The sequence below is a fragment of the Acomys minous genome (assembly GCF_964271855.1).
Source record: "Acomys minous genome assembly, chromosome: 8".
Classification (NCBI taxonomy): Eukaryota; Metazoa; Chordata; class Mammalia; order Rodentia; family Muridae; genus Acomys; species Acomys minous.
This window is the reverse complement of record NC_140489.1, coordinates 7,334,972-7,347,057: the sequence shown is the minus strand read 5'-3', so window position 1 is coordinate 7,347,057 and position 12,086 is coordinate 7,334,972. Positions and strand designations below refer to the sequence as shown.

Below are 12,086 nucleotides of genomic sequence, written 5' to 3'. Positions count from 1 at the left end.
CCGGAGAAGAACTCACTCTCCCCTCAGCAGGGGACGCACACTCATCAGACAGCGATGCGGGGGGTGGGGTGGGGTGGGGGCTCTGCTCTGCGCCCTTTCTGCCGCACAGCTGCCCCAGCTCAGAGCGCCTCCAGGGCTCTAAGTCAGAGGCCCGGCAGCGTGACGGCTCTGCTCCAGCTGTACCCTGGCCTGAGGGTTGCCCTCAGAGCCTGAGAATCACACACAGATCCATCACTCACCCACTAAACTTTCACCCCAGCCCCACTAGTCCTTCCCTGCTTCCCCGATCCCTGTGCTTCACCGGTCTGAGCAATGGGGAGTGGCCACTAGGAGCCAGCAGGGCGCCCTCTTGTGGAAGACGGAGCAATTTCTGGCCGTTCTCTAAAGACCTGTCTCACTTTGGTGCTCTCCCTGAGAGCCACTGTTGAAGCACTCCTACCTGCGGTGAGCCCTGTTTCTAGGCAGTGCCCAGTCCTGCCTGCCTTCCTTGCGTCTCCACCTTCCCCTTTGTCCACGGTCTTCATACGGTCAGGGTGGGCAAGGCGACCGACTCCCTCTTTTGGGCCCACACTTTAGCGACACATCTGGGCCTCCCAGACAGAAGCACGGGGCAAGAAGCAAGCCCCAGAGCCCCGTGTCACTGAGACTCACTGCTGCTGACATTTCTATTTAGCCAGACGTCTCCAACAAAAACTGGGGTCCCTGACCCTCTCCTAGGCACCGAGGTCGTCGTCTTCTCACCTGCAGCTGCTGGCAGTTGGTAGGACTCAAGTGAGGCAGCTCCCAGGTTAGATGACACCCCAAATCTGGAGAGGTTCTGCCTGTCCAGCTGGACTGTCGATTTTTGTTAGCCTCTGTCATCTGAATGCCACAGGCTACTGGCCAGTAAAGAAGGATCTTGGAGTGGCAGGTGACAGGGTTCTCAGCACAGATGATGGACCAGCGTGAGCAATATGGTGTGACCCTGCCCGTGTGTTTCTGGTCCTACAGGTTCACTGTCTTTGTACCCCACAACTTCTCTGCCCTAAAAGCTACGTAGGGTCAGCGAGGGGTCAGGCTTTGGAGGCACTGCTAGATGCCCAGTGTGGAGGGAGAGGGATGGGGGTAGGGGGTGGGTGTGCTGGGGGCATACAGAAGCCATGGCCCTGGTAAAGGAACACGGATGCAGGGCCAGAGCGCTGGCTGCCCTCCCAAAGGTCCTAGTTCAGTTCCCAGCAGCCGCATGGTGGCTCACAACCTTCTATAATGAGATCTGGTGCCCTCTTCTGATGTACATGCAGGCAGAACACTGAATACGTAATAAATCTTAAAATAAATAAAATTTAAAAATTAAGAAAAAAAGAACAAGGATGTGAATTGTCTGAGCCGTTGACTCCCTACACAGGGCCATGCAGGAATGGAGAACGGGTTGCAGGTCAGGAGGGGTCATGGATCACCCCTCTAGCTAAAGGGGTGACCTTCAAGCAAAGACAAGAACGATGAGACCGTGGTGGTGGCTTTGGGAAGGAACATCCCAGAGCTAAAGGCGTCTCACCTTATAGCGTGCCCCAAAGGTAGCTTTAGTGGGCCCTAGAACATGCTCGGATTCCCATTTCACTAGTGGAGATTATTAAGGATATAGGACAGCAGTTCTCAGCCTCTGCGTTATGACCCCTCTGGAGGTCAAATGACCCTTTCGAGGGGGTCACCTAAAAACATTTGCATTTACAATTCATAACAGTAGCAAAATTATACTTATGAAATACCAACAAAAATAATTTTATGGTTGGGCAGTCACCACACACGAGGAAGTGTATTAAAGGGTCGAGGCAGGCCGGGTGTGGTGGTGCACGCCTTTAATCTCAGCACTCCGGAGGCAGAGGCAGGCAGATTGATGTGAGTTCCAGGCCAGCCTGGTCTATAAAGCGAGTCCAGGACAGCCAAGGCTACACAAACCCTGTCTCAAACAACAACAACAACAAAACCAGTAACAACAACAAACAAAAAACAAAACCCCAAAACCAAAAAGGGTCCAGGCATTAGAAAGGGTGAGAACCACTGATCCAAGGGCTCAGAAGCATGCTAACCCTGGGAGCAGGTGAGGCAGAGGCAGGCTCCAACCCAGGTAAGCTCGGAGAGGGTCAGTAGAATCTGGGCTCACCCTGAATAGTGACATGGCCATTCCCTCTGAGGCAGGGGCCGGGGTAATTAGTCAGAGGAGGAAACTGGTCCTCCTCAGGCAGGGACCCCAGGTGGGGCCAGCCATACCACCCCTCGGCTGTGCTGAGCCTGGGTAAATGGAGCACAATTCTAGGTCCCGCGTTGCGATAGCCAGACTTAGGAAATACCCAAATACCCAGCCAAATTTGCATTTCAGGAGCATCTTTTCCAGGATGGGAAGTTGAGAGGGCCTTGCTGTGTACTGGTTTAGAAAGACTCCGCCTTCAGCCTCCTGTTCTGTATAACAACGTTACGTTTTCTTCCTAGTAAAATCTAGGCCCCCCCAGAGACCCTGGCACCCTGTTCCACTCCACCGACAGCCAGGAGGCCCCACCTCACAACGGGGCGGGCGCTCTGTTCTGAGTCTAAAGAGCAAGGGGCGGGGACTCGCCAGCCCCTCACCCACCCCCCAGAATGCCTTTGCCCTGTCTCCGCTGACCTTAACCCTGTGAAGCCCTACCCTCTTTTCTACCTACCCTCGAGCATCCCAACACCCATGGTCCCTGAGCTTCAAGAAACGCAAGGTGAAAAATTCAGAATGTGCCTAGGAGCCATAGGAGCCCTGGCCCTGAAGTTTAGTGCTATGTGGCCGTTTGTAAACAAGAGCGTCCAATTGACAGTCTTGTGACGCTGACCTGAGCAACGTCTTGAGTAAATTCAACCCCCCCCCCCCAGTCAAGGTTACCCTTCCACCTGCACCCCTGGGAGACTTTCCAGCTGTCAGTGTAGCCCATGTAGCCTCAACTCCTCCAAACCTAGAGCTCTGTTCCCCCTGGAACACTCTGCCCAGGGTGCCAGCCCTGGCCTCTATCCTTGTCACCCCTCTAATCCCTGTTTGCCTAACTCTGCCGCTTCCACCCATCCCGCTACATCTGCCCTATCCAGTGTCCTCTGTCACAGATCTTAGTGAGCTTGGCTGCCAGCCCAGGGTCTGCAGAGGGCGGTGATCATGTGTCAGGGACCCCAGCTCCACGGCCTGTCCCAGCCACGCTAACCTGAGCTCAAGAGAATGCTTCCTGGGTAAAAGTGAATTTCTTTTTAAGATTTGTGGTCTCCCGGTGGTGCCCTGACTGATCTGAAGGACTGTGCCTCCAAAACCGGCCGGAGGCTATTGTCAGTGACTGCGGGTGCATTGGTAAAGGGAGAGGCTGACGCCTGGGAGGTGTCTCTTTGTCCACTGGGGCAGTCCGGACCCCATGGAGGGCACAGAGACCCAGGAGACAAGTATCGCGAGAGGGTCCCGTACCCCCTCCCGCCACAGAACGCGGGCTGCTTCTAGAGGGGCCGACCGGGTGGGGCGGACAGAAAAGGGGTAGCGAGTGACCTCAGCGGTTCCGCCGCTCCGGGAAATCGCCTGTCCCGCCCCCTCCAGCCCTAGCTCGGAGTTTCACTCTCCGGGGCGGGGCAAGCAGCCGGCGTTGCCTGGCCAGCCAAGTTAGTGCGCGCCCCGCCCGGCGCCGTCCGGGTCCCCGCGCCCTCCCGGCCGGGGAGCGCCGCCCGCAGCTCCGTGCGGTCCGAGCCGCACCGGAGAGCTTGCAGCACCAGCGGAGAGCTGCGCGTGTAGCTGAGGTGAGCGCAAGGGCGGGTTCCCGGCTCCGCCTGCCGCGCCGGCCGCTCCCCACGGCCCCGCTGCCATAAATGGGGCCGACGGCAGCGGTGGCAGCTGGCGGCGGCGCGGGCGGGCGGCGACTCCGGCGTCGGGGGGCGCGGCAGGCGGGCGGGCAGGCAAGGCAGCCTGAAGTCCCGACTTCAGTCCGCGCGGCTCGGCCCCTCCGCTGCGCCCCGAGCCCCGCCCCGGCGGCAGAGCAGCTTCTGTTTACTTTCGATCGAGTTTTTCCTGCTCCGGGCAGGTGCCAGGGCAGCTCGGGGCTGGCGGTTGCGCGCGTCACTCTTGCTCCTCTCTGTGGGCTGCCTGCACCCGGGAAGGGCGCGTCGGGGCGAGCAGCGGCCACGGCATCCCCGGCGTGTTGACAGGCATCCCGTTTGTGCCCAGGTGATGACTGCGGTGGCATGGAGTTCCCGGAGCACAGCGTACGACTGCTGGGCCGCCTGAGACAGCAGCGGGAGCTGGGCTTCCTGTGCGACTGCACTGTCCTGGTGGGCGACGCGCGCTTCCCTGCGCACCGCGCTGTACTGGCCGCGTGCAGTGTCTACTTCCATCTCTTCTACAGGGACCAGCCTGCGAGCAGCCGCGACACGGTGCGGCTCAACGGCGACATCGTCACAGTGCCCGCCTTCAGCCGCCTGCTGGACTTTATGTACGAGGGCCGCCTGGACCTTCACAGCCTACCCGTCGAGGACGTCCTGGCAGCAGCCAGCTACCTTCACATGTATGACATCGTCAAAGTCTGCAAGGGCAGACTTAGGAAGAAGGACCCAGATCTGGAGACCCGCACGCTGGGGACAGAGCTTCCTGGTCAGCCACCACAACCCCTGCCTTCCCTGTCCCCTGACTTCTGCCAAGCCGCACCAAAGGCCAAACCTCCATCTCTGGGGGTCAAGGCTGCCCATCCCGTGCCAACATATGGACCTCCGTCTTGGCAGGTCACAGGGGAGTCAAGTGGGGCCCTGGACCTGTCACTGAAGCCTGGCCCAAGACCCGAGCGGCTCCACCCACCCTGTCTCCTCCAGACATCCCTTTGTAGCTCCATACAGCCAGGGGCCCAGCCTCTGGTGAAGGCTGAGCAAGATTCTTTCTCTGAACAAGATAGCAGCGGCCCTCAGAGTCCCGACAGATCCCCACCACCAGCCTGTGCTTCTGCAGCTAAGGGCCTGGCAGTGGACTTGGAGCCACTGCACATCCAAGGGACAGGCAGCCAGCAGCTTGGGCTGGATGCCGAGGCAGTGGTGGACAGTGGGGAGCTGGGTCCCAGCAGGCACCTTTGCATTTGCCCGCTGTGCTGCAAGCTGTTTCCTAGCACCCATGCGCTGCAGCTGCACCTCAGCGCCCACTTCCGCGAGCGGGACAGCATCCGTGCCAGGCTCTCCCCTGAGGGGGCCGTGCCCACGTGCCCGCTCTGCAGCAAGACCTTCTCCTGCACCTACACGCTGAAGAGGCATGAGCGGACTCACTCCGGGGAGAAGCCCTATACATGCGTGCAGTGTGGCAAGAGCTTCCAGTACTCACACAACTTGAGCCGGCATGCCGTGGTCCACACGCGGGAGAAGCCCCATGCCTGCCGCTGGTGTGAGCGCCGATTCACACAGTCTGGGGACCTGTACCGCCATGTCCGAAAGTTCCACTATGGCCTCGTCAAGTCCTTGCTGGTGTGAAGCCTTCTTTCCGTAACCCCAAGGTGGAGGAAGGGAAGGGGCCGGGTCTCCTGGGTGGGACTTTGGGACAGAGGAAGAAACCCTACCCAAGGCTAGAAGGTTCCGCCTGCCAGCCTGAGCAGGAGCTTCTTGGATGGGTTGCCTCCGCCTGCCCTTCGCTCTGCACCTCACACCTGAGCACAGGTTGTCTGTGCCTCATTGCCCTTGCCTGCAAAGTTCTAGGAGTGTCCAGCCTGCCCATTCACTGGGCCTGGGCTTCTCAGTGTGAGGTTATGTAGCTTTCCTCTGTCCTGGGGCTCCCCGTGACCACCCTGCTGGGACATTTGAGAGTGTCCTTGTGTGCCTAGTGCCGTGACAGAATGACTCACTCGTCAGGAAAGTCATTAGTGCAAGTGTCTTAACAGGGTGCCCCGGCCACTCCTGGTGAGTGACAGCAGGAACCCCTGTTGAGAAGGCCTCAGGCACCACAAGTACCGGCGGTGGCCGTGGAGACACAGTGGGCCTTGCGGGAGGCATCGCTCCAGTGGGGACCCATAGCATCATGAGGAGGGTGGCTGAAGCTGGGTGTCCCTGGAGTGACCTGTTACTAGGGTGGAACGGGGATGGAACTCTGGGCAAAGTCGGGAAGTTGGAAATGGATTCTCTTTATACCAAGAGCCTCCCGAGGCTCCCCATGTGTCTACTGCTGGGGTCATGGGGCTGGGAATGGCAGATCCTGCCATGAGCCAAGTGTTCCAGCAGGCTTGACCCTGGGGGTCACTCTCGGCTTTCTAAGGGTCTCCCTGGAGCTGTAGTCATTCGCAGGCACCAAACACAAGGCCAAAGCGTGTCCAGCTTAACAAGAGCAATGTTTGCTGTGCCACCTCCCGCTGTGGGGCATGCGTAGAAGCAGCTGTCACAGAGAGACGGGAGCCAGACCCTCCCCTTTCATCTACAGCCCTGGAAGGAAGGCTGGTACCCTTGGAATGTGAAGGGCTTTGTCCTCCGATGTTGTCATGGATATGGGCCACCTTACTTTGACCACTTGCTCCCAAGCAAGCCTTGCTGTCCCAGAACCTTCAGGAAGAGGATGGGGGAGGCCTCAACCCTGTCTCAGAGCAAGTGGTAGAGATGTCTGAAACAACCTGCCCACTCCCCCAACAGGGCTGTCTCTGATGATTGCAAGTGACCCAGAGGACAGAGTTGGCCATGTCTGTCATTGTGTCTTCTACTAACACTTGATGTATTTATTTGCTTGCTTGGTCTGGAGCGAAGTGGCAGTTGGTCTCCCCGAGGTGGACAGATCCATTGTTGATCTCCTAACCATCTCTGTGCTCCTCTCATGTGTCCACGGCTGGCCTGGGAAGCTGGTGCCTGTCAGTTCAGAGAGCTGGAGAAGAGGCAGTGATGTGCTGGCTTCTGACTCCACCTCTGGAAAGGCTGGTAGGAAGGACCCTGTGATTTATGACCTGAGTGTGCTGTGTGTGTGTGTGTGTGTGCACGCCCCCCCATGTGTGTTTCTGTGTGTGTGTGTGTGTGTGTGTGTGTGTGTGTGTGTGTGTGGCGCACGCGTACTCAGCACTACAAGCAGAGCACTGCTGCGTTGGTTTTCCTTGAGTGCTTGCTTTCCCGGGGCAGGAAGCCTGCCCTCAGTCAACACTGGACTCATTGTCTTTGGTGCACAGTTACTGTGAAGTTAACAAAGAATAAGTGACTGGTTGTGAGTTTATAACTGGCACAGTTCAGTTGTGTGTGTGTATACATATGACGACACACACTACCTATGTGGTGAGCACAGGGCAGGTGTGTGTAGAGGGGGTCCAGGTGCTTTGTGCCCTGTGGGGCTCCCGACCCAGCTACTGTCCTTGCCTGTGGTCTCACTGCTGCTCTGCCCCCGGAGGGACCCCTGAGAAGTGACTCCACAGGACAGCTCTTCCCGTGTAGGTTTGGCTGGGATGTCTGCACAGCCCCGCTAGTGTTCAGCCCACGCCACTCGTAGAAACCAGTGCTGTCTTCCTATTTTACACATTCGGCGGTCACAGTGATGGTGTAATAAAGCCAACCACAGTGAAGATGGCTGTAGTTATTCTTGGGGGTTAGGAAAAGTGGGCTTTGCTGGGCTGGGAGTGGGAGTGGTGGACAGCCTGGGGATCCAGTCTGAGGGGTGTCATGCCATGTGGGGTGAGTGGATTGGCACAGGCCTGGTGATGGGTGCCCCTGAAGGCTAGAGTTCAGGAAAAGAGCCCCAGAGAGACAGGGTGATGTGAGGACCAGGCAGGGTCTTGGATCTAAGACCCGATTCTGTGGTCTGAAATCTCTACCTCCTCCAAACCGTCCAGGCAAACCGCATTCTGTCCCTACCTTGCTCTCTTATCTCTCTCTCCGCAACCCATGACACTTCTCTCAGGGTGGAGCTGGGTGGATGGCTTTGTTTCCCCTCACTCCCTCTGGGCCCTCTGTAGTGGGTGGCTGGGCACCAGGCTGATGGTTTGGGGCCTATGCCAGTTCCCCTATACCTCCTTGTGCTGGACACTGAATAGGGGTGCAGATGCCCCCCGTGAGCCCTCCATGCTTTATCTACCTTCTTACCGGGCCCTCTGGCAGATGGAGAATGGCCTCAGCATGTGACGTGAGCCTCATTCTGCTCTAGCCAAGTTCAGGGCAAGGTGGGAGCTGTGCATGTCACAGGGGTCCTGGCCCTAAGCTGGTACCAGATGGGCATCACACTTCCTGGGCCAACTCCTGTTGCTTTTCCAGTTCTGGCTCCAGATGTAAGTCCTGGGAGAGGTGCCTGGCCCTCCCCTGCCCCACACTCACTCTGCCTCTCACTGGGCCTGGATGGGAGCCACTGTCCTGCAGGAGGCCCTTGTCATGTTCCCAGTTGAGCCTGTGACTCATTCCAGTCCAGGAGGAGGAGGCAGCTGCTGCCATAAGAGAGGAGGGGGTCTTGATCCCTGGGAGGGAGGCTCCCTGGGGCCCCTCTTGTCTGCTGGACTCCACCCAGTCCGGCTTCACTAAGCCTCCAGCTCTATTCCTGGACAACATGGGCCTCTTGGCACCCTCCCTGGAGGTATTCATCTTGACTTGTTGGCCAGATGGTAAACTGAGGCGTGTAGAAAGGCATGGCGGTAGCCCAAAAGCTCAGTCAGTGAGCAACAAGTCTCGGACTTGCCTGCACCCCAGTACTGTCGCGTGCCTTAGCCGTGTGGCAGAGTGAACAGCACAGACCCTAGTGGCCCGGGGTCTCCCAAGGGGCCGGCACTCCGCAGAACAGCAAGAACAAAGCTAGAGGTAGCACGGAGGTGTTCCCAGAAGCCTCCCGGGAACCTCTGAGTGGACCAGAACGAAGATGCATAGGGGGAGTGGTCATATGACGTGAAGTGGGTGTGGGAAGGTTGAGGCCATGAGAAACAAGTGGAGCAGGGGCTCCCCAATTTCCTAGCCCTTGGCCTCAGGGAAGCTGAGCTGTCTGCTTACATAACATCCACTTGGTCCCGCTCCTTTCTGATATTCATAGCACAAGGAGTTTCTAGACACCCCCAAGGAAGGGAGGGAGGGAGGGACAGGAGGGAAGGAGGGAGGGAGGGCAACTCTGCAGGTATAGTTCCATACCTGAGCTGCAGGAGTGGACCGATGAGTGCCAAGCTCATCTGTGCCTCTGTCCTGGTCCTCCGAAATATCCATTCCCATCTCGGCCCCATCTTCTCTCCAGACGCCCAGCCATCACCCTCACCCCGGCTCTGTATCTACCACAGCACATGTGCCATCTCTATGCCCTGTACGCTGCTCCCCCCTCCACCACTACTGTCATCACCTCCAGTGCGACCAAGATCCCCTCCACCATTAATTCTGGCACTACCACCTCCACTACTGCTTCTCTCGGTGCCTCAGACTCCGCCGCCTCCAGCAGCTCAAGCACCACCAGCAGCCTCCCCAAGTCCATCTCCAGAGCCCCCGCCTGCCTCTCCACGACCTCTCCAGCTTCCATCGCCGTCCCCACCTCCACAGTCACCCCTGAGCCTCCATTGCTCCCTCTGCTATCGCTATCTCTGCAGTCTCCTCCTGCACCACCACGGTCAGCTCATCACCGCCACCACGAAGACCAGTGTCTGACCGCTCACTCTACCACATTCACTGCCACCAGGACCTGTTCCCTCTCCACCACGCCATCACCACTATCCCCTGTTGCCTGCACTGCTGCTTCTACCACTACCATGTGCTGCTGCTGCTGCTGCTGCCGCCACCTCAGTCACCTTCACCGCAATGGCTTCCCCCACGCTCTTCTCCTCCACCTCCACCTTCACCATTCCGTCCACCATCACCTGGATCTCAACACCCGCTCAACCTTTCCCATACAGGCAGCTGGTCTGTGCCCTGTGAGGCAGGCCTGTGCTTCTCTCTGCTGATGCTAATTAGCATGCCCAGTGCATGCTGTGGAGAGATAGTCACGGTGACCTCCATGTCACATGGGGACTCCTGCCTCCGTCCCATCCGGCTCTGCCCTGTCCCTTCGCTGCCTCTTCTCTGCCTCAGTGTCCTCACTTGAAACATGGAGTGGCGGTGGCCACCTGAGTGTGGTGGACATGGAATGGCAGTGAGTAGTTGTGGGCGGCTGCAGGTCAGAGCAGCCCAGGCTGAGGACACTGGCACCAAGATCTGGGGCCCACCCGGCCGGCCACAGCATTGGGTGTCCTGGGATCTGTGATGAGAATAGGGCGAGGATCACTGCTGTTAAGCCTTGTTTGACTAGGTCTGCTTCCTCTGAAAGCCACCTTGATCCCCTCCCCTTTCTCCTCCTCTCCTTGGGCAACTGTGGCATAAAGCATGAGGTGACCTGTGGCTATAGTTGGGGCCAAATGCTGTGGTGGTCAGGCAGGGTTATTTACCTAGCGCTGGGTGTGGTAATAAGTGGCTCCTGGGGGCCCTCACATCCCTGAGTGGGATCCTACCGAAAGGGAGACTTATGGGGGTGCTGGGCTGTCCGCCACTCTTGTCCTGTATCAGCTCTGCTCACGGTCCCAGGCTGCCACGGCAGTCCAACAGGCAGGGTTCTGAACAAGACATGTCTTGCAGTCCCAGAGGCCAGAGGTCCTGGAGCAGGGTCAGTAGGTTGGCCCCTGAGGCCCCTCTGTCTGTGCAGACTGGATCATCTGTGTTCTCAGAGTCATCCTTTCTTGGAAGGAAACAATCACACTGAACTAGGACACCCCCAGCCCCACTTGTCACTTCTTAAACAGGCTTAGTTTCCTGGTGGCTAGGACTTCAGCTGGAGTTTGGGGGAACAAGACACTGCACACTCTGTGTTTCAGATGAATGTAAGGGGCTGAGGATATGGCCTAGGCCCTTCCTGACTCCACTGGACTCTCTCCAGCAACACTTGTTGGTTGGTATTTTGCCGGCCTGCTAAGTACGCTCACAGGCCATCAGGCACTAAAGGGAAGTGGGCTCTGACCGTTCTGCTTGCCCATTCCACCTACAGCTTCCCATGTCCTGCATCTCAGGGCAGGTGACCAGTGTGTGTGGCCTGGCAGAAGCGTGGCATGCTCTGTCCTATCTGGACAGACTCCATTTCCTCTTCGGCTTTCACTTGCCTCCACCAGTCAGAGTAGGAAGAGGGGAACACTCCCAGCCTGCACTGCTTCCCATCTCTGCCCTCTGTGTTCTCTGCACAGAGCCTGGCTAACCACCCTGTCCTCCTCATCTGATGCAGGGCTTGGCTCTGAGCACCCCATCCCTCCTCTCTCCCAAGCCCACATCAGCCGTCCTCCCAGCCTGTGTAGCTCAAATCATCACCTGAATGGCCCCTCCTTCTGAAGGTGAGGTCTGGGCATCCTTTACTCCCAACACCAGTGGCCTGGTGCCAGTCTGCTGATCTTACCACCCTTTTCCACCTTCCTCCTCCCCTTTTTTCCTTCCTCATATGAGGTGCCACCACAAGCCTGGCCTAGCTTGCCTCCAGGTTTCATGTCCTTCTCCCCTGTCACACTCAACTCAGCCAATTTCCCCAAAGTGCATCTCAGGCAGGGGCACAGGACAGGCACTCTGCCTTTCATACTAAATATAGTAGAGGAAATGTTAAGATTGGTCCTTGTGAGGAGCTGGCAACGCTGGACCAGCATGTTGAAATAACCCCCTGGATAAAATGATAAAATTGGGACAAAAATACACATGACAAAAAATGACTTGAAACTGCTGGTGAAAAAAATGAGGGTGGCAGGCAGTGCTGAGAGAAGCCAGCACCAGGCAAAGAAACGGTGGCCACAGGGCTATGTGTCAGTAGCCACCAGTTTAATAGATGCCGACACCACCTGGTGTGGCTCCTTGGGGAGTGCCCTTGGCAGTGCTGCGTACCCTTCACTGCTGGCACTCTCAGTCCTAGAAAGGCCACCAGCTGCACCTACGTGATTAAGGTGTTCACTGCTAAGTAACCTTGCCCAGAGCCACAGAAGCCAGATTATCAGGTGACCTCCTGATAACACCAGGTATGACAGCCTGCTTCACCTTTGATCCTGTGCATCACCCAACACCACGCACACCTCAGATGAGGAAGTCCTTGCTGGTTACACAGTAATCTGTCCCGCTGCATGCCTCATGGTCCAGAGTTCCCCCAAATGGGGCTTTGAGGGCAACAGCCC

At 57.7% G+C, this 12,086-nt stretch overlaps 1 protein-coding gene across 2 annotated transcripts; it reads left to right on the top strand.

Moving 5' to 3' along the window:
* Positions 1–3,315: 3,315 nt before the first annotated feature.
* On the top strand, positions 3,316–7,519 carry ZBTB42 (zinc finger and BTB domain containing 42). 2 transcript variants are annotated; one of them, XM_084792806.1, is made up of 2 exons: positions 3,316–3,768; positions 4,193–7,519. In XM_084792806.1, the coding sequence occupies exon 2, from the start codon at positions 4,210–4,212 to the stop codon at positions 5,470–5,472; it is 1,263 nt and encodes a 420-aa protein (XP_084648932.1). In that variant the 5' UTR covers positions 3,316–3,768; positions 4,193–4,209; the 3' UTR covers positions 5,473–7,519. The 2 variants fall into 2 exon arrangements, with proteins under 2 accessions (XP_084648932.1, XP_084648933.1); XM_084792807.1 differs by having other exon boundaries at positions 3,322–3,768; positions 4,371–7,519.
* Positions 7,520–12,086: the final 4,567 nt, after the last annotated feature.

Coding starts and splice junctions, on each gene's coding strand:
- ZBTB42 (XM_084792806.1), top strand. CDS start 4,210: ATGGAGTTCCCGGAGCACAGCGTACGACTGCTGGGCCGCCTGAGACAG.